Genomic DNA, 25,602 nt, shown 5'->3' with positions numbered 1-25,602 from the left:
TAAGCAGTCCCATGCATCGCTCCCCTTTGCCTATACATTTAGCCAGGACCTTGAAAAGCTTTGCAGAATTGCTCCTCAAAATAAAAACAGATGTAGCCTAATGTAGACATTTCAACAATATGTAATCTCCTTAAACAACTAGAAATAAATATTTTAAGTGATAACACTGTGTTATCACTTATTGTGTGTGTTACATGTTTGCATTTAATTTCGATGTAATAACTGATAACACTCAAGGGGCGGAAAAACGCAAAGCTATGTCAGTAATTTATTTGTTGGCAAACAACTTTCACTGTTACAACAAATATTAGTTATGAGATCATTCAACTTGGAACCCATACAAAAAGAATAAATAATTAGCAATAATATTGTAATAATAATCATGATCATAATAATTTAAATAAAGAACGGTAAAACAAACCCAGTGCCATTTTATTTACTCCTGCTTAAAGCAAGCGTTCTTTCCTCTAAGATTGTTTTGCTGTCTTCAAACCTATAAACAGATTAATAAATAATTTCTCTCTTGGGGACATGGCTTGTGGGATACATGTGCAAGCTACACTTCATACACTTTTTTTCTCCTAAATAAGTAAACATTGGACAGTGCTGCTGTGTGTAGTTTTCACATCTTCAGTACACAAATAGGATTTAATCATGGCATTTCACAAGTGATATCCACCCTTTTTGGAGTAGTGGAAATTATCTATTGTTTTTAGTTTAGAGAATGACATTTATTATCCTCTGCATTCTATTTCTGTACAGTCTCAATCAGCACAGCAGGGTAATTTGTAGAATATTTGGCAATAGAGAGGATATGCTTCAGACACCATTCTTGTGTTACTCTAAATATCTGATATCTTTGAATTTTTTTTTTCATCCAGGTTTGTGCCTAAAGGAAGGAAACGCTTTATTCAAGAAAATATGAAATGAGACCTACTTCCAGCAAAGACTAAAACGTAGCATTTCCATAGCAACCGTCTCTTTCATAAGTAAGCCACTTCATTTCCCCCTTTGTTTTTCAAATCTACAGTGGTAAAGTATATAGTAACAATTGATTTGCAAAATGTAAGTGACAGTGGTGTTGCTATAAAAGGACCAGAATGAAATGTGTGTAGGGTATATGCGTATTATTTAAGGAGTGTTTAACGGTCTCTGTATTTTTGAAAAAGTGACATGACATATTGTTCCTTGCTCGTTCTGCCGTCTACACGTGACCAGAACATATCATGACATTTCATAACAGTTCCACAGACAAAAGGTTTGCAACTTAAAAATGTAAAAAATAAAAGACTTGGTCATATGCAACATTTGTATCTGTATCTGTATTCTGTACAATACATAGAAACAGTTTGTGATTTCTTTATAATCCCTTGATAACTGAAAAATTTTACAGAAGAAACCAAGAACCCATTCTTTTTTTTTTTTAAAGTCAGTCTGTTGTAATATGATCTTTCTTCTTTGTTTTCAGTGAAATACACAGTAGCCGCAGTCACTACAACTTGCAGGAATGTTACACCAGCCCATACACAACTCCAGTTTAGCAGATACGAACAGTAAGAGAATTCAGAACATCGGCGGGACATGGGTACAGTTCGGTTGCCCAATAAAATAGTTTTTGGGATGATCGGTAGTGAAGGCATATATCATACATCCTCCACTTGATTGGCAAGTAGTGGGGTGGGACCTCTTAAAGGCCAGTTTATGTTGTGAACACTGGAGTTCAACATCCTGCCCTACCCTTTGCAGAGGTGGAAACATCATCCCAGTACATGTCTTTAAGAGTGAAACAGAGAGACAGACAAACAGTCAGGCAGCTCCTTTAACCAGGGCTAGGGGGGACATGCCCCGGGGGCCTTTTGTAGTAGTGTGGAGACTATATGCTATGATCTGCTAGAGGTCCATATTGGGGAACTTGTAGGGCTACGGTCAATCCAAGATTCCATAATAAAGTAACAGGTAGGATGAAATTACTGAATCCCTTCCCCTTTCTCTCCTTTCCAGGTTAAAAGTTCGATTTCTGTTTGATGTTTTTGAAAAGTCTCTCAGAACCGCCCTTTCAGTCTGCATCATTTATGACAATACAATCAGACCCTGCTTTTATCTGACCAGCGAATTTGCAACCATGTTGTCATTAACCATAGTTAATGTCAGGCACAGTACATCAATCCAGGGGTGGGCAAGCTCAGTCTGTCACTCAACAACACAGAATGTTTTCATTGGAAGGTTTGAAGTGTGAGAATGGGCTGGGGAGGGATAGAAGTCTTTTGATTGGCTCTATAGACTGGTAACCAGGTGGGAAGGGTCTATGGGGGGCTCCTCAGGCGACGAATCAGACTCCTCCTTGTTGCCGGACACCATGTATCCATCACTTCCACCACGGCCCATGTGATAGTAGCTCTGCAGCTCGTGAAGGTGATTCCTGGAGCCCAAGTTTGGCATGCTCTTATAGTAGACGTCGTCCAGCTCCGGAGCAGTGGCACTCTTACAGGGCTGCAGCTCCCCGGAGCTGTCTTCCTCTCCATCTGTAAAACCGTTCATCTGCCCATCCGGAAGGTCCGTCAGCACTGGCATGCTGGTGTACAGTGAGTCTCTGTGGTTGGGCGAGTGCGTGTGCTCGTCAGTGTGCTCGTTGGTCAGCAGGGGGAAGAAACTCTCACTGGTTTCTTGGGGAATACGCCGTGGCCGGGAGAAGCTGTGGGGGGGTGGTGGAGGTGGGGGGTGGCTGTCTGGTGGAGGAGGCCGCGGCGGCAGGAGCGGAGCGTTGGACTCCTCTCTAATAATCTCCAAACCCAGGGTCTCCTCAAGGGGGAAGGCTGCAGGGTTGTCCAGTACCATGGGTCCATTGTCTTCTTTACTGCTGCCCACACAGCCACCAACTCCACTGCTGCTGCTGCTGCTGCTGCCTCCTGCCATGCTCCCTGAAAGACCCAGGCAAGGATAATAGTTAAAAACTTGTTGCTAGCCATTTCAACATGGATCAGTGTTATGCTAGAACACTGATGAGGTATTGATTTTAGCCTTCACTAGTCAAAAAAATTATCCGACATTTTAAAGTGGCTATAATAAATATTGTCATATTAACAGTGGACAAGATTTATATGTGTATTGTGAAAGGGCTTGCTTGATCTCATTGGTTTGAATAACACAGGTGAAAAACCCTATCCGAAATGCAAATTATAGGATAAATGCGCTGAGAAACAAACTTTCTGTTATTCCCTCCAAACGATCAACCAAAATCTGATTCTGAAAACATTTGAAGCGAGAAATAGGCAATGCTACTGCTGAATCTTGGTTCATGTTAGAACTACCTCACCCGGTTTGACAGCTTGGTCCAACTTTCATGAGCCAGGCACGGCATGCTGGACAGACGTATTTGCATGAATATGAGGTCTAGTCAACTTTATGCAACTACAAACCAGTGAAAGAGCCGCAAAAAAAACCTAGAAACTTTGGCAGAGCACTCCCACCATGCAATGTTTGCCTGCTATCCTGCTCTCCATAGGAAATTAATAGAAAATGCTGGGATACCTTCTGTCGCCGGATCTAGTGGAAAAGCCCCTTTACTGTTTGATTCTTGACTACGCTCTCATTAGCACTGTTTTCAGTAGCAGCAGCAGGCTGCTGTTTTTCAGCAAAAAAGCTACAAAACCACTGTACACTCACTGCCTAGCACCAAACGTTTGGCAGGGAAAATTAAGCGACTGGCTGGTGAATGTAGTGGAGCACTTTGAAAAAGTAAGACCCAGATATTTCCTTTTGTAGTTAGTGGAGATCGGTTCAAAGTACTTTCACTGCATTTGACATGTGGCCGGCTGTGTGTGGTGACTAAAAGTGTGTGTGTACACTAAAAAGTTAAGCTATGTTAGTTATCACAGGTTGATTCAGAAGCAACGAGATGGCCGGAAAAATAAATTATTGCTGGTTATATATGTCTATCAAGTATATGTCTATTAATAGTATAAATGTTGCCATACAAAAAGTTAGAGTACTGTACTTTACTGTAACTTAGTTCAGAAAGAATTGCTGCTACATTTTTAACACTGTTATCACTTATCACTTATTTAGTTTGTACTTATCTTATTTCAATATGCTGCTAAACTGCACGGTGCGTATTGTTGTATATTGTATAAACCTATGTTTAACCACAATGTCCGTTGCACTCTGTCACATTTACTTACTGTTTGATTTATTTTATGTTAGCTTTATTTTGATTTGATTTATGTCAGCTTATTATTTCCCACCTTTGTATTGAAACTGTTGCACAATAATTTCCCTCGGGATAAATGAAGCTTCTTGAATCTTGAATCTTGAATCTTGAATGCCCTCTTCTGGATTGGACAACTTTACGGCCCAAAAGTGTTTACGTACCCAAGTTACTTATGCGCTTTGCAAGTAGTTTCCTGTCTAGATAAAACAAATGTGTGTGACTGTCAAAACCTGAAACAATTCAAATTAAACCAGTCACCTCCATTGGCCATGCTGCTATTGACCAGCTTGTTCATCAGGTTGTGATTGCGCTCGGTGGTGGCTCTCTCATGGTTGTTGAGGTAGGATGGGATGTAATTGGAGGTCAGCTCCTTGAGGATCTTCTTCTCCAGGGTTGTCTCCTTGTGGTTGCTGTGGGTGCCGTAGCCACCACTACGGTCCAGAATCTGAACGCAGTCACTCAAGTATTCGCTGCTGGCCATGCTGTAGTTGTTCGCATGGTTACCATTAAGAGGGAGTGTATCCATAACACTGGAGTCTCTTGCGTTGTTCAAGATGCCCTCTGAGGAACAAATTATTTTAAAAAAAAGTAATAATCATTAGGATTCTTTAACAAACCAAGTGGATTTTTGAGAAGACAGATTTTAATTATTGTTTGATATCATAGTGTGCGCCGTGAATTGATGATTAAAAAGGAACAATGATAATATTCTTGGAAGGAAAAATGCTTCAAGCAACCATAATTAATTTAAGAGAACCTCAGAAGTACTTTCTTTTCTCAATTACTGCCAGCACTTCAGCAATATACAAAAAAAGAGTAAGAATTTCACTTTAAAATAAGTATATAAATCTACAGTTTTGGAGTGACTTTTAAAGTTATTGCATTGTAAGTAAATTCAAACCTATTGTATCTCAATTATAACTCAAATGCCAATTTACATATGTGATTAACAATATTTAAATCAATTTATAATAATCTTTTTTTTTCTTTTAATACTAGGGTTACACAGTATTGCCCTAAAAAATGTGTGACAAACAGTAAGACATAAGACAACAAATAAGACAACCATATTATATGGGCGTACTAATGATTTGGACAAAAAAAAGTGCTTTGTAGGCAAGCAAAGACAGAAGAAAGTCTATGTTATTGAAGTAATTCAGTATTAATTTAGCCCATACTTGTGTCTCGGTATGGTGCTAATGGACAGCATGAGGGAGAAGAGAGAAAACAGACAGAATTGAGTTCATACATCAAGAGAAACAACTTTCAGCAGCTACAAAATCAACAGTTGCACAGTATTTGGAGGATGATAAAAATTTCCAACAAAGAAACCCTGTCTGATACTCAATATCAAAGTCTGTTTTTCAGGGCCTTACTGTTAACTAGCTGCTATGTATGGTTCATTATTCATTTAACAGAGAAAACATGAAAACAACATAGTATATACGCAGTAAACATCACTAAGACAAGTGATACAAGTCCAAACTGACACACAAAATTAAATTCAAAATGAAGCACATGCTGTATAAAAAAATATTTATGGCTCCCGAGTAGCTTATAAAATCTGCAACCAGTAACATATAGTGTGTATCTATAGCATACAATAAATCAGCATGTGAACTTGTTATGCTATTTTGATAAATCATCACCAGAATTTCATCTCCACATTTATGTGCTGTAAGAACTGCCCAGTGGGTGTCCTTTGTGAACGATTATTGCAGTGTGATTGATCGCCTCACTTGGGAGCCATAATAAGGCTGGTTCAGATAGGCAGCCAAAACTGTATCACAGTAGTAGACCACTTAAAATAAAATATCCATGCAAAAATAAATTTAATGTAGTAAAAAAAAAAATAACTTGAAGCTAACTTTTCAAATGATGTATGTTTATATGAATATCAGGCACACCTTGGGTGTTGTACATGCCCACGGCTGGATTGTTATAGACTGCCGAGTCCCCCAGGAGCGTGTTATAAGGATTGTTAGTACCATGGGGACGAAGGAGAGCATTAGTTATAAGATGATTAGCCATGGCTCCTGGTACAGGCAGATAGAGAAAGAGAGAGGGAGAGCAACAGCCAAGTCGAGAGAGGAAGAGAGAGGAAAAGCAACAGCCAAGTCAAGAGAGAAAAAGAGAGAAGCACTCAGGGGGGTGGGGTGAAAAGAGAGAGAGGTAGAAGGAGAGAGCATGTAGACGTTGCAGAGTGGAGGTAAGCAGGAAGGAAAAAGAGGAAGGGAAAGTGAGATGAAAAGTGAGTGTGTGGAAGAAGGAGGGAGAGAAGAGGACAAGTAAATCAAACAAGCCAACATAGTTTGAGGTGAAAGCCAAGAAAAAGCTTGACAAGTCATTCTTGCAGCCACTGCGTACAGGCCAAGGGAGGGGATGAGACACAGAGACAGAGAGAGGGAGAGACAAAGAGAGAGTAGCATGGCTTGGAGAGGACTGTGCTGCGGTTCAATACGCTTGAGCAGAGCAGCATGACTACAGGATAGTTAATGGATAAAGAGGCCAGAAAAAGTGTCCTCAATGCATTTTCTTCCCTAGGTGGGATACAGATCATGTACACATAAAGATACAGTAAAGCTGAAGAAAGATGACCACGACAGTTCCTATACATTCATCCTCATGTTGTATTCCCCTCTGTATCAAACAACACACTATCAGTCCTCCTAAGTGTGTATGCATGTCATATACCATCCAAATATAGGTAATGGGGACACTCAGAGGCACTAAAACATCTCTGTGGTTACCTTTTTTTGGAGAGGAACTTGGGTTAAAGTAAATACCACAACATTTTAGTTACCTAGCTCTTAAATATAGTGTTTTAGGATTGCATTAGTTTTTCAGAAGAGGGAGAGAGAGAGTTCAATGGGACAAGTTTTAATTGGTCTTTCACATCAGCTAGTGTTGACCACGTTTCATGCTGTCCGGAGACAAAGACATGTTACAGGAATATCAGGGAAGGAGTTGACAGCGGAGTTGACAGCCGATCATTCATAAGAGATGAATGTCCGCTACGTCAGAAGGCAAAGGCATTTTCAAATACCATAGGGCGCATCAATTATTTCACTGACGAAGGCAAAAACCACCAAGTGAGTGTAAATTTGAGGACGTTTTTTCAAATTTCCATTCCCCTTTTTCTAAAGCAATACTTCAAAATCAGAAATATATTTGTATCCCTTCCTTATTCGGTAAACCACAGTACATAGAAATTTGAAATCTACTGGCTAAGTAAGTCTCGGCCTCTCTAAAGTGTGAGGGAAGGAGGGGGAGCAATGTCTAAAGCCCTGCCTCGCTAAGTGTGTGATAATTCAGGCACTGACACACACCGTGTCTGCTTTCGCATCAATCTGTCATGCTAACAGCTTATTAGTGGCCTGAAGGAAGCGAGGGCCACACCTCGATTTAGAGACAAACAAATGGCGTGTGTGTGTGTGTGTGTGTGTGTGTTCCACTCTGTGTGTGGGTGTGTGTTAAAATGTCTTGCCATTTGGGTGTCTATGTCCTCATTACCCTGGCCCTTAGACAGCTATACTCATCGAATTCATTGTTACAGTGACTTTCTCTTGAGAGACAATAGACAGCTCCAAAAAAGTGAAAATATAGTGAACTAAGCTAAGGACTTATACACATTTTAAAAACCACAGACAACTACAACTACAACTTCATATAATGACATCAACATGCATTATACTGCAAAACTGCGCTCTAGCGCTGTGGTAAAAACAGACTCACAGCGCATTTTAGAATCAGCAACTTCATCATTGGCTGATAAAAAGAACATTAATCTAATGCAACTCTGCACAACTTAAAGTATAATAATAAAGGGATCGCACAAATGCTTCAAAAGATGACTATCCTTAGAAAAACAAGTATGGAAGTCCTCTGTAACCCAGCAAACTCTGCACTCTGTAGATTCATAATGGGGCCATAAAAATGGGTTGATGTTTCAGTTTTGACAAGAACCTACTCCTAAATATCCCTCCTGCAAAGGTACCCTTTGAAGCAGCAAAAAAAGAGTAGTAAGTGATATTTACACTCTATGCCGCTAATCTTCCTCTCTACAAGAACACAGTACCATCATCAGAATTTTGGACTCCTACAGCTTAACTCAATGACAGCGTATGCTGCCTGAGCCCCCCGCTATTATTAAAGCAGATATGGTGACAGTGATGAGGATGCAAATCGTAGCTATCCTGTGGTTACCTCTGTTGAGCGTGGCAGAGCTGTTGATGTCTCCAGTGATGAAGGAAGACTCCTGTTTCCTCACAGTGTCATTCCACATCCGCCTGATACGACTCTATACACAGGAGAAAAAGAAGCAAGAGAGCGAGAAAGAGAGGAAACAAAGAGGTAGGGAAGGTATGGACAAAGACACAGAGGAGTAGTAATAATGAAAGTGAGAAGGAATAAAGGAAGGAGCAGGAGCAAGTCAGGGGAGGGACAAAACAACAAAAGAGGGAAAGAAATATGGTGAGAAACGTAATATGTGAAGGTATGATGTGCAAAAGAAGTTTTAATCAAATTAGTGCAGGAGAGGCAATAAAAGAAAGAGCAAAGCAACGACCAGCAAGAGAGAAACAGGTGTGTGTGTGTGTGTGTGTGTGTGTGTGTGTGTGTGTGTGTGTGTGTGTGTGTGTGTGTGTGTGTGTGTGTGCGTGGGGGGGGGGGGGGGGGGGGGTAATCAGCCGTCAATGCCATTTATACTTCATGTACCTGTGTGTCAGCATCAATATACGAAGGTGTAAGTCAGGGTTTGGGCTATCTCACATTACACATTTTAACTCTGCACATATAGCATTCTAATTTAATCACATATTCCCAAGTTCAACATTAAAAGTGCTGATTTAAAAAAAAAAATAATAATTCTGTTCTCATTTGTCTAAAATTAAAACTCAGAGCTGAATCTAGTTGAAAGTGAACAACGATAACCCAAGACCCTCATGGCGTGCTCCGGCCTCACCTGAGAGTCTGCTGTGCTGTAGCGTCCAGGTGTGCAGGCAGGTAAGCTCACCTGTGAGCCTGTGGAGTAACGGCCCGGCGTCCGTGAGGTGGTGGTCTTACTGGAGGAGGAGATAGACGTCTCCACGCTCTTGCCGCTGCAGCAGTGAGTACGCAGACATTTTCCGTACTCTTTACGTACCTGAACAAGGGAGTTTTGAGAGAGTTACACACAGACACACTTGCACATATACATATATATATGTATACATATATATATATATATATATATATATATATATATATATAAATATATATAGCTCACACGAAGGAGGAAGATTGACTGATGTTCTACTTCTAACTTGCATATATGCAAGCATATTTTTTAAGAGGACATACTGGGAAAGAAATGGACTGGAAGAGCTCAACTTGATAAAGTGTCCCTGTTAACTTCTCGTACTCCAGTTCCTTGTGCAAACACTAACTCCATAAAAATTTAGACATTAACGGATTAACATGATAAACTTTCCCCCCCATCAGCATTTACCGTAAAATGTTATTACTGCCACATATCCATGTGAAATTGACATATTCTTGAGGGAGACGTATGGTGCACTTGTACACAGAGAACATCTGCATTTAGATACCAATCAAGTTTGAACAAATAGGACTGTAATTGCTTTTTAACAAGCTTGTTGGACTGGCAGACATGTATTGCCACATGCTCTGTTTGAACAGCTGTGTGGTGAGTCGCTCCATGCATCTTGGGAGAAACCATGTTGGGTTGCAGCCAAAGAAAACCTCAGCACTGTTCTGAGGACATCTCTCAGGATACCTGATGCCATGGCCTAACACATAAATTGCACACACACACACACACACACACACACACACACACACACACACACACACACACACACACACACACTGCACTTGTTTACCGGTCGTACACTTAAAACTAAAAACTCTCTGCGGGACTGCAGCCAGACAAAAATATTAAGCATTTGATGCGTTTTCTTTCCATATTCTACTCCTCTTCCATACTCCCAGGCACTGACAGTGTGTAGGAGCCTCTGTAAAAATATCCCAGGACGTGTAGGCTCTTCCTGGAGGCCATATATAATTCAAATATAAAAAAGTGATAGATATGTACTTACAATCTCATCTAATCCTTTAGGCCAACCAAACCCAAAACATACTGTATATAAAGAAAGTCAAGGAAAAGGGGATCACAAGATGAGCTATTTGTCAGCTGAGTGAGGTTGTTGTATTCAATAAACAGAGAAGTGTTTCTGTAACCAATGTCACTGATGCTATTTGCACACCAATACATTTAAACCTGGCGTCCACACTCCTTCCGTGTTTCTGAGCCCTTAAAACGGAGACTTTTGCGAACGCTGCTGACCCTGTTTTAGTATGAATACTCGGGGGTTGCGTTTTAGTCCGGACAGGTAGAAACAGAGACCTTCGAACACGATGGCGCAGACACCCACGTTCGCTTTCTGATTTAGTCTCATCAGTCCTGCAAGTATTTCCCTGATTCGTCACGCTCCAATCAAGTGACCCTTTAGTGGAAGGAAACAAACAACATCAGCCTTGACTACCTGTGGTTAATTTAACATGGATAACAAATTACAGACGTTTCTGACTTTGGTGTTGATGCTAAGAGCTATTGTGCAGTTCAATTCTGCATTTTACAATGTTATTACTGCCTGAATGCACTAAAGGCAAGTATTTATTCAAGCAATTTGCACCAATTCTCATGTTCAGCGATATTTTCAGCCTTACACCCTGTCTACAATGGCTCACATGTGCCCAATGTATGTAAATGGTCTGTATTATGGACAGAGATTAGTTCTGAGACACTTGTGAGGATGGACATTGTTTTTGTTTTAAAGCAATCCTTAGCTTTCTGGCATTTTTACACTTTTCTTTTGTATTCTTAAAATGCTCCTAATAAGCGTATGGCACACTTACATGTAAAAGAAATCCGGTAGGTGTTGAAACTCATCAACATTCACTTCTCATATATATTTCTGATAAAAGTCCAACCAATAATATGATTTGCAGAGCTTCCTGCCTGTCATCCATTGCAGAGACCCTTTCAGTTGCCTACCGCTGTCACCACTTACAAAGTCGAGGGAGGAGGGAGCATCAGAGGTCAGGCAGGGGGAAGAAGGTGGGATGCTTTAAAAGGAAAATGCAGCAGTGTGGATGTAGCCTCAGACATATATTTGTCCAAAATGTAAAACAAATTAGCGTCAAATAAGATCACATTTTTTTTGAACAAGCTATTTTAGGCTTGATGATCCTGCCTGATGAGGAAGAGCATTCTTTTCTTTTGGGGGAAGACAGAAACAATGTTTGTTACCTGCTGCCACGAGGCAAGACTGACGGTGAAGAGAGAGGGACAGTGAGGTAGTCAGTGTGAAAAAGTGAGAGCATTGAGCAGCCAGTGGGGTTACTGAATCTGACAGCTCTGCAGGTGTTTATGATGTCGCTGCTGACCAATGCTAGCATGTGTGTGACTGTCTATTTCTGCGGAGCTTTGTCTCCCTCACCTTCTTCTGCAGTATGCAGTGAAAGATGAAGATGAACATGCCCTGCAGAGAGTTGAAGATAGTGAAAAGGTAGGCCATTATGACGGTGCTCTCGTTGATGTACATCAGGCCGAAAGCCCAGGTCAGGCCCAGCAGACAAAGCAGGGCTATGGCCCCAATCACCCAAGACCTAGAAGAAGATAGGAAATACTTGAGACAGAGATATGCTGTGTCCTTATCAGTTAAAGTGTCATCCAATGTCATACACTCTTGAAAACATCATCATTTACTACGCCATGTAATATATTAAGTTTATATTTCAGGTTTCATGAGACACTTGTCTTCAGGAACAGAAAAGCTATTCAGCCAAGCTTAATGCACATGGGATCATGAGGCAGGAGAAAGGGGTTAGAGAGGGTTCATTTGGACTCCCAAGACTGTGGGAGTGGGAGGGAGAAAACAGTGGGAGGTTTTGCCTAAAAGAATTATACTCTTACTACAAGGGTGAGAGAATGGAGAGAACGTACATTCATTCATTTAGATACCATCTCAAGAGAGAGGTTGGGGTGGGGGGTTCATAAGCTAGCTGACGTCAGCCACAAGTATGGAGAAGGTCAAGCATACAGGACTTTTTTCCAAGTAACATCCAAGCTCAATCACTCAAAGTACGTGGTAGAGGGTAAAAGACGTTTTCCCAGGCAGAAGTGGGTACTAAAGTCTGTTAGTGCACTTGTGACTATAATATATACTTTAATGGTGTGCATTTTAATACAAGTTTTCAAGGCTGTGAAGCTTCATATCATATAATCCTATGCAGAAGTGAGTCATAAGGGTCAAATGTCAGAGGAATGTAGTCGTGTCGAGGCATGTGTATGTATTGTAAGTCCCGTCTGAGCGTGTGTGTGTGATCGTGTGTGTGACCATGCGAGTGGCTCCACTGGGCAGTAAGTAGAGGGACATTACAGCCATTATAAATGACATTTCCCACTAAAGGTCACAGTTTCTGGTCTGCCACAGCCAAGATGATGGTTGTTAATTTGATTGGCTGACCGGATGGTGATCACCTCTCATGCAAGGGTTGGAGACAAAGAAAGGGAGTAAGGAAATAGAAACGGGGGTCAGAGAGAGAAAAAGACAGAGGTTGAGATATTAGAAGAGTTAGGGGGAAGGAAGAGAGAAAGAGGAGGAGAGTAAGTGAGTGAGACTGAGGTGATTGATTCGATGTTGCCCTCTGTGGCACCATTCAGGCGAGACAGAACCTCCAATAAAGCTCGTCTGACGACCCTCTTCAATAAAGGGTACACTCATCCCTCATTTTTCCATCCCTTCATTCCGGCTCTTCCTCCAGTGCTCCCTTGAGTCATGGTTTCTCTCTCAGCTCTATTTTCCCACATTCACATCTCACCATTATAATATTTCAATAGCACATTAGGCCTATAGGTCATAGGAGCTCACAAATCACACGTCAACACATATTCCATTTTACAAGGCAGGTTAATGGTTAATTTAGGGATATGCATAGACTAGACAGGGACGACAGACAAGTAAAACGACAAGTAAACCAATCAAAATGTCTCAAGGAAGACGAGAGGCATCCTGATTGGTGAGTGGCCTTACCGGAGCCAATCCACAACAAAGACAACTTATGATGGCTTGGAGTTAAAGAGACAAAGAAAACAAAAAGGAAGAAAAAAACAATAAGACAAAAAAGGCATGATGATGATTAACAAGTAAATGATCCACAATAAGACACAACTAATGAAGTGAAATAGATTAAAATCTATTCAGCCTTTAGTGTGCTCCAAAAAGACAAAGGAAAGTCATTAAAGAGATCCAAAAGCATCATATTCTAAATTGTTCTTTGATTTTCATCTTTCATGAGACTTTTTGATTACGTTCGCCTGAACTGCATAGAAGCAAAGATCAGCTGCTTTCTTCTACATTTCTGAAACACTTCCCACTTGAAGTCCTATTTAAAACTGCTGTCATGAAAGATACATTGGCAGTAATATTTAAATGATAAATCAAATGAGTAAGCCATTTTATGATTTACATTATACATTCTGAGCTGTGCCTCAGTAAGGCGTTGAGCTCCCAGTCGCGGCATATTGTTTGAATTAGACTGAGCCTTTTGTCTTGAGCTGCACTGGAACGAGAAATAACACAGTCCTGATTAGTTAGCTTAGACAGAGTTTCAGTGCTCATTGGAAATGAAGTCATATGTTCTCTAGGGGTGATATGAGTAATGACATGACTGGGAATAACAATATTAAGGATTCAAGGATGAGCATATTGAAATGATGTAAGGCAAAAATGTACTTCATGTTGCTGCTAACATACAAAAAAGGGGGATCAACATTAGATTTAAAGGAATAGTTTGACATTTCGGGAAATACACTTAGTCGCTTCCTTGCTGAGGGTTTGATGAGAAGATGGATGATGCTCTCAAATATGTAAGGCTCAGGCTGTAAATATGAAGTTGGAGCCAGGAGCCCATTAGCTTAGCTTAACATTAAGACTGGAAACAGCTAACCGAGCCTAGCTTTGTTTAAAGGCAACAAAATCTAAAGCTTACTAGTAACATGTTAAATCTTGTTTGTTTTATCAATACAAAAAATCAATTTTTATATTTTATTTTATATTTTATCAATAAAAATAATATTGTTCTGTTTTACAGGAGGTTAAGGGCTGGCTAAGAAATAGTCTGGCACAAAGATCCCCATAAAACCACAGCTTGTTGTTTTTACACTTTGGATCTAACAAAGAAGCTATAACGGATTTTGTTACCTTCTGACCTACCTACCTTCCCTCAAGCAGCAACCTCTGGTGATAGAAACTAAAGCGGAAATGCCAAAAACTGCAGTTCCTGAACTGACCACTTGAGGCTGGCTCCAAAAGGGAGTCAAGCCCCACAGACCCCCATGTTAAAAATGTCCAACTTTACAGCAGAAATAAACATGTTTACAGTCTGGTACAAAAAACATTTTAGTCTCTATAGCCAATTTCCCCGTTCATGACAACTGTACAGGGACTAGAATTACAAAAAACTCACAGATTTCAATTTTATTAAGGCTTAAAGTTATGCATAATTACGGGCTAGTTTCCTTGAGTTAGAGGCTGCATTATTCCTTTAACTTAATCTTAACATACACACTCAAGCATGAATAATCACACCCACTTTAAAATCCAGACATGCTGGTGTGATGGCAGGACTGTGTGCAAACATGTACTTACTTGATGTTGTCCAGACAGCCAGAGTCTGGTTTGAGAATGGCTGTATGATGGAACATCTTATAAAGAGCGATGCCAAGGAAGATTACATTCAGCTGAAACACACACACACACACACACACACACACACACACACACACACACACACACACACACACACATAAACACACACACACACACACACACACACACAATAAGTTAATATTCTGCAGCAACACACCTAATTAAAGACGCAGTGTCACCGCAACAATTCACTGACACTGAGTGCACATCATTTCATTCTCACTTCCAGCAGTAATTGGCTTGGGGACACAGTATCAGCCCACAATCAACGGCCCTTTATATGCTCAACATACAGCAGCTTCAGCATCAGAGAAAATGCAGCAGTCATTACATCCATTGAGGACAATTTTTACAATAGAAATCAAATTCTGACAGATCCTGTCTATTCTTTTGGCCTGCTTATGCATGATAGGGTGTTTTAACAATGGCTGTCTGGACTGTTGTGCCGAGTCTCTAAGGCTGTATATGATACCATTGGGTGTAGAGTCATATCACAACAGTCCCACCTGCACTGCTCCCACTTACAGCCCCAGTTAGATCAGGGATAGCCTGCCTGACATTTCTAAAATGAGGACAGAGTATCAGTGTACATGCTGACATTCACCTAGTTGGGAACATTTCCCATTGTTTTCATTTCTCTTTTTCCAAAACACTGCCTTTATAATTTTTTTGTCTCTGTGTCTGCCCAATCTTCAAACTATTTTTGTTTTAACTTGTTTAAGGTATAAAGGACTGATGAGGCGTCATTCATTGACATTTATCTACGAAAGGACTAGGAAAATTGTAAGACTGTTCTTTGGCAGTTTGTGTTCCTTTTTTTTTTTTACTGTGCAGTGGGCTGAATTGTAATAAAGTAGCTAGGCCAGGAGGAAGTACAGTTCCTGGATCATCAAATAAGTGCTTAAGAATGACATAACTTTGTTGAGTTCTTATCATAATCTACTTTTTGTGCTCTGCGTCCCTCCAAAGATTTCAAGCTTGTTGGAATACGTGCCCACTTGAGAGTTAATCCATGAGTGGGAATTATTACATTGACATATAAAGTTCCTTCCTCTTCAACTGCTGAGGAGAGCTCTGGTAAACCTTGTAGGAAGATTAACAAACACCTTAATGTAAACCGCCATTCCTGCTTGAAAATGTGGCAGCCAGTCTACTCTGTACATGTGGTGCTGTGTCAAGTGTGTGTGAGCATGCATGTATGTGTATCTCACCATAATGATGAGCGTGGCAGGGCCTATAAAGCTCCAGATAAAGTATGTGTCCAATCGCAGCCAGCACCTAGAGGCATAGAGATAGACAGAGTGTGAGAGAGAGAGTGAGAGACAGCGAGAAAGAGACATCATGCATGAGAAACTGAGGCAAGACCAACAGGAAAGACGCATTGGGATTAAAAACATGCTCCAGTCTCCAGATGGATGTAGGGTAGCACGGATTTACCATCAGAGGACAGCACATTCATCACACACACACACACACACACACACACACACACACACACACACACACACACACATACATATGAGGCAAGGAGGGGGAAAAAGTAATACATTAGATGACACAGAGTATATCAAATGCATCACAATAGAGGAAGGACAAAAGGAATCAGTGGGGATGAAAAAGTGAAAGAGCTGAAGAACAGTGAAAAAAGTGTTCCGTGATGAAAGATACAGATTATACACAGACCTCAAACATACATCACGCACAGATGGGTGTGATGTGAAACAGCGAGGGATGAGCACCTGTTATAAATTCACCTTTACTTCCCCTCTTAGGGCACAGACATATGACATGGCCAGATCCTGTGGTCGCAAAAATATGAAATGACTGTGTTCATTTTAATACTGAGTTATGGATGCAGCCCTCATACCGAGCTATTTATAGAGTCTGGGAATGGCTGTGGTGAATTTAAAAGGAGAGAGGAGGGACACACACACACACACACACACACACAATCACAAGACACGCATGGACACACATACAGTAACCACACACACATTTATTTCTGACCACAAGGTTAGCATTGGTAGTAAAATATTTGCTGCTCTATACTAAATTATATTACCCCAAACATCTTCACTTGTTTGAAGCAAGCAGGGGAGGGAAAAAAAGAGTGCCCTCAACTGAGGTCAGACCCAACGGGTTGCAAGAAAAGGTGAAGAGAAAAACTACTAGAGCAAAATGGCTGACTGATTCATGACCAGCTGCCTTTGAATTATTAATCTTTCAATTTCCACCACATTAGAGAGCCCTCCATTATGGGTCCCTGACTGTGTCACTGTATCCTCCATTAGGGCTCCTTTGCTAAGTCATTGCCACCTTCATTATGGGAGGTGAATGAGACGCAGTGCCACTGGCTAATATGTGAGAGAATCGGGTGCATTATGTGACAAGGTGACACAGCAGGGATGGCAGATGATATTTCCAGAGGTTTTTTCTCAAAGTGATGTGTCAAACATGATAAGCAGTACCATTTTCAAGGCTGAACTGATAAATGAGGCCAATAAAAGAAGAAATATTGATCGCTTGGACGAAATATTATTTTCAACTACAAAAAAAAAATGTTTTGGTGATATGGATCTTTCTTTGGAGATTTCTGTCTATTTAAAAAAAATTATAAATCAGGTTGGGATGATATATAAATACTGTGAAAGTATTAAAACTCTCAATCCACAGAGAAATGCACACAGCCTGTATTCAGAAACCTAAACGAGCCGTCAGGACTTCTGTACGGTTGTGATGTCACAACTACGTTATATATACTAGATTGAAAGTGCTGCTACAGTGCCGATACAGCCATTGCCCATCTGCAATGATGGTGCAGGGGTGCTTGAAGCACAGGTGCGGAAGACGCAGAAATGCTGACTAATCAGAGCAGACTTTTTCCGGAGGGGTGGCTTGAGGCTACAACTTTAATATCCATCAGAATTGAGATATGGCTGAGATTTCTAGCAGCCTCTTTGGCGGTAAGATGTAACTGCAGACGAGCCTGTTTTTTCAGAGCTCTCCATCTTGTTACGTTCAAGGTCACTATGTGTGTTGACGTTTTATTATTATTATTATTATTATTATTACTATTATTATTATTTTTGCTATTTTGTAAACTTTATTGAAACACAGACACCGCTCTACTAACAGTCAGTCCCCTGTATGTTACCCTCTAAATCCATACACACACACATCCTCCTATTAGGATACACTTATGTCCTCACTACAAGCCTGACTCAGAAGTTGAGGTTTACAATTTCCAATTACAAGTGAACGCAGCATAACTGTTAATAAGGACCTATTGTGACTTATTTACATATAGCCCGGGAATGTTGCCACAGACACTCAGATTGGAATACTCAGCAACAAGGCAAGTAGAATTGATTAAATTAGTGGATCATATGATCAATCATCATTGTTTAACTTACTCTTTGATAGATAGTAACTTAAAAAACAATTAAATACATATGTAATATTTAGAAAATCTTATGGAGTACAACTGTAAAGCATGTAAGCCTGTTCTAGCAGAAACCCAAAATACAAGTATGAACTTGAAAATGAGAACAGTATGGGACCTTTAAATCATAGCTATCTTCTCAAGACAAGTCTCCGAGATGTTAGCTAATGACATGCAGTCTGATTATTCATCCAGAGCTTGGCATTCAGACTCTCATGTTTTAATGATCATCCCACAATGAAATATTGATCTAAGTGGCATACGGATTGGTGTGACTTGACACTTAAACAACGTTAAATTTAAACCTTTTCCCTGTCTACAAACCTCTAGGATTCGATGTGTAGCCAGTGGCAAGCTGCAAGCTTTTAAGTACAAAAGGCCACAAGAGCAGCGTGAGCATGTGAATCATTTAGCAGTCCTATAGTTTCCTGCAATTTTTCTCTTTCTATATGCAGCTACTCATTTATTAGCAATTGAGGTTTTTTTTTTTTGCAAGTTTCTTAATACAATGTCCACATTGTTAATGTCCTCTTTAGTCCTTATGATTTCGTAAAGGCACAGAGAAGAGGAGAGGTCACGGACATGTAAAGTGCACCATTAAATGTATCATTATTATGCACATAATATGCACATGCTCTTTATGAATAAAATCTTTTTGCGGGCCTGAATGGAGTTGACACTTCACATGTGAAAGTCATATTATGTTCACTCCAGTGTATTTGTAGATGGCCTATTATACATATATTTCATATGAATGAGATGCTGACTTTTCTTGGATTCAATATGTGTCTCAGGTTGGTCAAGTCAAGCATGCATGAATATGTTACCATGTGCTCTTAATGTATGTCCTCATCCCACTCACTACTCTGCTATGCACTACCTCCAGGGGAAGCCAGCTTTTTTAGTGCACACATAGGTGCAAACCGGTATGGTCATGTACACACCCTGACAGGCTATTCCATCACTCCCATCTCCATCCCTCCATTCTCACACTCTCACACTAACACCCCCCCCCCCAATCTGCTCCAATGTGCACCCCCTTCTTTCATCCCACCCATTAAATCCTTTCATATTCACATTGTTGCTGCTGTGCTCATGCAGGCACTCTGTGGTGCATCTTCCCCTGCTTGTCCCCATACTTCCCTCCCCCTTATCCTTTTTCTCTGCCTCTCAACCTCTCTGTATTGACTCTTCAGAAGCACCACAGTTTGGAGTCCACTGTGGCAGACACAGCCAAAATGACAGCAGGCACTCCAGCATCCCTCCCTTACTCCCTGGCCCCATCATCCATCCTTCCTTCGTGCTACGCTCTCTTCACCACCCCTTTATCCTTACACTCGGTCGGTGCCGTAGCTCCTGTAGTCCACTGCAGCGGAGACAGCCACAATGACAGCAGGCACTCCATAGCCTGCCAGGTAGAAGTACTTAGTCCTAGAGTGTTCACTCTCAAACACCTCGACCAGCATGATGTAGAGCTGCACCCCTTCCAGGAACATCCAGGTGAAGGCTGCCAAGAAGAAGAAATGGAGCAAGGCGGCAAAGACTGCGCAGGCAATCTGGTGAGTGAAAGAAAAGATGGAGAGGATTTAGAAATACAGTAACACTACACACAATAATGCACAGGAAATATTTAATCCTGTGGACAATTCCACTGGTGAGTTAGGGCCTACTCACACTATCCATTCATACCGTGCCCAAGCAGGATTAACGGCTGAAGTCTAGTTTATTTGACCAGTGTGAGCACAACAGATCCATAGGCAGATACTTCCCGGCTGTAGCCCAGTTTAGAGAGTTCGGCTTCAGTAAAGCATGGATGTAAAGCACATGTACGAGCACGAACATTGACGGCGGTCCTGCTGTCTGTTTGTATAAAACTGTTCCCAGCAGTGGAGAGAGTGTTCACTGCAGATTTATTCAGATGAAAATATTCAAAAACAGTTCAACAACAAAAAATCTCTGACAGATGATGACGTATAACCAAGAATCCATCAAGCCGAGGCCCGGATAATTTCAAGTAATGTGAGCGCAAGCGGGCCTGGGCCATGGGTGAGGAGGGAGGGGAGCCAATCACACTACAGTATGGCATGGATTATCTGGGCCAAGTGTCACTCTTACAAAGTGAAAAAAAAGACACAAACAGTGCAGGCGATAAGGGTGTGAGTCAGACTTAAAAAGTAATAATTTATCATATTCACATAAGGATGGAAATATAATGGATTAACAATCGGGCTACCAGTACTGTTATAGACAGGAGAGGGAGAGGATAAGAACATTAAGAAAGGGAACTCACAATCATAGTATACTATAATAGCAATTACATGTGACAGACTGTCTCAAAATCACTTCAAGAAAGCAAGATTAGTTGAGCCTCCTTCACACTTTACTCCACATCTACATCTACAAGTCATTTTAGAAGATAAATGAGAAACTAGAAGTGACAAGTTGTTGTTGCAGCCTCTGCTGATATTCCACATTTCAAACAGGAGTAGCAAAGCACTTTCAAAAGGGGAGTGGGGGGGGGGGAGGGGGGGCTTGGCAACAATGTTGAAAATAGAGCTGGAGAACTTCATAATCAAAATACTGTACAAGCTCTAAATGTATGCCTCATCCACACGTACACAGGCTTTCCCCCCCCTTCGTTTAAAAAAAGAAAAAAAATCCACAGGTGACGACATGTTGGTTTAATTAAACAGAGAAGAAGATAATGATAGCCAATCAAACGCCTGGAAAATAGCTATTACCTGAAGGCTACCTTGCTGTTGTGATGCACCGATCGCTTCATAGCACATCTGTCCCTCAGTGGAAGAGTATATGTGCATTTATGTGCAAACATGTAGCAAGGTTAGAACCAGCACTATTTGGGTCACAACCGCCGCTGCATGAAATGTCATCTAATTTGTAACGCCTAACAAAAGAGAAAATGGCGCACACTCGGATGTTATAAACGTGACACATTTTTTTCCTGGCTACACAACAACACTGAATTTTTTTTTTTTTCTGAAAATCTTTATACTTGCTGGAGTTTTCATTTTCATTTAACATTTTCAGTGATTTGAAATACAGTGTACGTGTGGACGAAAAAGTGAATAGAAAAACGTACATTCACAAAAATACCAGTGTACACGTGGACAAGGCTTTTGTTTCTTGTGAAACTGTAATAATCCAATATCACATAACACTATAACATTGGTACCCACCTTTGACAACCAGTTGTCATACGTTCACATTGAAAGTGAGTAAATGGATTTTAAATCGCACAGTGATTAAAAGTCAGTGAAAAGTGAAGGATGAAAGGGACATGAAGGAGTTAGTACGGGGGCAGAAGATAAAATACATAGAAAACCCTGTGAGAGAGTCTCCTGAATGTGGACAAACATAGAGCAGCAAACGATGAGCAGTGGTAAAATGAAAGGGTATCAAACATAAAACTGCATTAACAATTTAGGCAATGGGATGTAAAGAAAAGAGGGATGCTTAAGAAAAGAAGGCGAGGGGAGAATGAGCAGCAAGATGGGGCCTGTCATGTTCGTGGCAATGTTCTAATCTAAAGAGTCACTCTTAAATCCTTGAATGGGAGAGCTAACAGACAGACTTTTATAATGGAGGGGTTTGCAGCAAGAGACAATTACCTAATGTCTGAGAGACAATGAGTTTAGGGGGCGAGGGAGTCACTCATTTCCATTTCTAATGATCGCAAAGTGTAGCTTACACACACAAAGCACAAAGACACACACACATAAGCACGCACACACAGGTAAAAAAGCACCTGCTTATGCAAAGTCATTTAATTTTTCCTGCTAGAATTACTGGCTTAACCGGCAGCGCGGTAAGTGACGCTGAAGATGTTAATGGAGGTCACAAATAGTCACCAGTAATTAACGGCACACACAAGTACAGTGGCACATACATACAAAGCAACATGATCCCTCCCACACATAGACACACACACACACACGCGCACACACGCACACATGCACACATGCACACATGCACAAACGCATGCACACACACACACACACACATACACACACACACACACACACACACACACACACACAAAAGAAAAATACACAAACCTCAATTTATACTTGGTGGGATACAAAGGCCTACAAAGGGGGTGAATGTCTGAAACTACATTGTGTCCACACATAGTACAGTAAGACTATGACAGCACACACATCAAGGTTTCCTACAGTATATGTTGATTGTATTTGGATGACCTTGCCCGGAGGAATTAAATGATGATGTCTCATCTCATAATCTGACCGATAAAATTTTTGTGCAAGTGTTTGCATCCAAGTGAGGTTTAAAGGCCTAATCCATGATTGGCGTATTGAATGCGGACCATATGGATTATTTAACAAGGGCTGTGACTGGAATGCAGACCATGTGGACCCTGATGGTCGAGCCAAAAAAAACAAAAAACTACACTGTGGATCAGTACAATTGGAGTTTGCTATCGGCTGGTTCCTTTTCCACATAGCTTATAGTTTTATTTTGTTCCTCCTTTCTCCTGCAGTTGTGAGTTGCAAAAGCTAAGTGCAGTTCCACATGAGCAGAAGAGGTCATGCATCATTAGCCATAACAGAAAGTCCCAATCTTGTATGGTTTGGGTAGCGGGAGTGAAAAATAGAAAGTGGCAATTAGGGTATAGCTAGTGAAGTTACTTTAGCCTGCAGTGAGTGGCACCACGGTTGGAATAAAATATGATATAAGCATTTGCAGATATCAGCAGAGGGCCTATTAACTGCCTTGTGCGTAGAGATGTACAGCAGAGGATGCTGTTTTCATCAAGAGCATTTATTTGAATGCATAGCTGACTCTGAATATTAAGGGTCATTGTATTACTTACTTAACATTTGGATGCACACAGTGACACACACCAGGTACAGACTGACACAGTGACCCAGAATAAACCCATGAGGTTGGTCTGAGTATCAACATGCATTTTCTGACCTGCCCTGCCTCTGCTCATAAGTCATCATAACATAACACAGTTTTGTATATTGTCATTCTCAGGTTTAATGTGAACCAGTGTTTAAAATTCTATAAATGTATTATTATACTGCACTATAAACCTCCATACTAGATATTGGCAGCATTAAAGTCACATACATGCTAATAAATAACATACATTCGGCTTTTCTCAATCTCAGAGATATTTTTAAATGGCTCATTGATTATACTGATTATATAGCATCAACTCTTTCTAAGAAGACCAAGAAAGCACTCTTGAATGATCAAATGCAGATTGAACCAATATTCTCTGTCCTTCCTCATATGGGCTCTGTTTGTGAAAGGGATATTGTTCTACAAACATCGCCCTCACAACCATCAGGATTCCCTGGCAAAAGAGATAGAGATAGACTGCAGCTTCTGAAGCCTGAGGCAGGGAATGACTAACAAAAGCAACAGAAGGCTGAAGCACAGCATAAACATCAGCTAAACTAAAACAAAAAAGGCAAATACATAAGCCTTAATACATTGTCCAGCCAATAAGCAAGACTGTATAATATGCACTTTGCATTGTAAATCCCTTCAATTGCATTGCTCCCTACATTTTATTATATTTAGGTGAACTTGCCATGCAAACACCTGACTTTGCTAGTCAGTTATAGCTGAGGAAAGTATATCATGGAAAACTGAGCATGTGCACTACAAACAATGCCAGTAAACTGTGTTTTTTTTTTTTTTTTCTTAACATTTTTAGATAAAAAAATAAGTTACACAATCCAGGCTGGTTTGAATACCAAGATATGTGTTTATTTAACAGCTAATCAATTTCTGTTTTTAGATTTATTCCAAGAAGGCTGAATGCAACAAACCTGCTGTTTCTTATTCATGTAGCTGCAATGTGGTCAACCACTGACAGCAAGTTAGTAAATACTGTATTTCACAATTTACTCTGCCACCAATGCAGTATGATCAGTGGTATCGGTCAGTGCTAAGTTATGCCAAGCCTGTGCCAACACAGCATGAATAAAACATTTTGAAATGTAGCCTGTGTGCAAAATATTTGCTTTCTATTTATCTATTTCATCTATTCCAATAACGATTGACTGTCCATGGCTTCTAGAGAAAAAAATATGATTGCCTGCATGCTTTATATTGTGTACACACACACACACACACACACAAAAAGAAAATCTCGCCCTTCTTACCGGTTGATCAGCCCTGTTGATGCCCACCAGGAACAATGACTCAGCGATGAAGAGGCTGATGCAGAGGTTCTTGTGGATGGTGTTGCGGTCGCTCTGCAGCCCGCGGAAGAAGCAAAAGGTGAAGATGCAGATAAGCAGGCACACCAGCGACAACAGGATGCCCACCCATGTGATGACGTCCAGGAGCAGGTCGTGCATGCTGTCTGCTTTCTGTGGGAAGTGCAAGATGAGCGAGAGGCAAGCTTGAGTGGATTATTCAATAGACATTTACAGCTGCTATATTTAGCCATGTTTAGCTTGGTTTGCTAGAAACATACATGAGTCATATTGGTGTAACATGAACCCCCCCGACTGATGTGATCCTGGCTGTGTGTCGCTGAGCGTTCAGGGCCACAGTGTTACGCTGCATTGCACAGGTGTGCTGGCTCTATCCATCAGTGTCCCGCAACCTGGCAGGCAGAGCAATGTTCAACATTGCACTGCTGTGATGGATCTACTGCTCAAACCCTCACACTGTGTTCACAAAGGGCTGCCAAGCTAGCTCTGACCATGACCCTTTTAGAAGTAACACACATCCTCTGGCCCAGAGGGAGAGATTGGGTGTCACACAATATCCAGAGTTACAAGAGCAGATTTGTGAGAAGGAGCCTGATCTTAACGTAACAAAACAGGGAGACAAAAAGTACTTATCCCACACACAGCGGGACAATAAGGTTTTTATCCACCACCCACAATGGCTCATGGATATCAAAATAAATAAGCCACTGATCAGTCAAAAATAATTTTCACAATAAAATATGACCTGGAGCTTTTGTCTCTGGTGAGAGTTGCTATGGTTGATTAAAAATGCATCTGTTTTGGTAATACACAGCTCCATAGACTGAATGTTTGTGTGCATATTTTTTTTTTCAACCCAATGTCATCATCATAGTTTGACAAATCAATTGGAAAAATTTCTCCTGCCAAGTATGATTACTCAGTATTGGGAAGTCCGGAGAGGTCTAATCTATTTCCCAG

At 40.8% G+C, this 25,602-nt stretch overlaps 1 protein-coding gene across 1 annotated transcript in view; it reads right to left on the bottom strand.

Moving 5' to 3' along the window:
- Positions 1 to 291: 291 nt before the first annotated feature.
- Positions 292 to 25,602, bottom strand: part of adgrl3.1 (adhesion G protein-coupled receptor L3.1) — a 128,499-nt gene continuing 103,188 nt past the window's right edge. The window contains exons 16-24 of the mRNA XM_083929248.1: positions 24,586 to 24,795; positions 19,760 to 19,980; positions 16,194 to 16,260; positions 14,923 to 15,014; positions 11,710 to 11,878; positions 9,171 to 9,350; positions 8,414 to 8,507; positions 4,466 to 4,768; positions 292 to 2,918 (exon numbers count right to left, since the gene is read on the bottom strand). Of these exons, the coding sequence (XP_083785374.1) occupies positions 2,275 to 2,918; positions 4,466 to 4,768; positions 8,414 to 8,507; positions 9,171 to 9,350; positions 11,710 to 11,878; positions 14,923 to 15,014; positions 16,194 to 16,260; positions 19,760 to 19,980; positions 24,586 to 24,795 (1,980 nt within the window). The 3' untranslated portion in view covers positions 292 to 2,274. The remainder of the gene's footprint in view (positions 2,919 to 4,465; positions 4,769 to 8,413; positions 8,508 to 9,170; positions 9,351 to 11,709; positions 11,879 to 14,922; positions 15,015 to 16,193; positions 16,261 to 19,759; positions 19,981 to 24,585; positions 24,796 to 25,602) is intronic.

Source organism: Echiichthys vipera (assembly GCF_963691815.1).
Source record: "Echiichthys vipera genome assembly, chromosome: 2".
NCBI classification, from domain to species: Eukaryota; Metazoa; Chordata; class Actinopteri; order Perciformes; family Trachinidae; genus Echiichthys; species Echiichthys vipera.
This window is presented reverse-complemented; position numbering and strand designations above follow the sequence as displayed.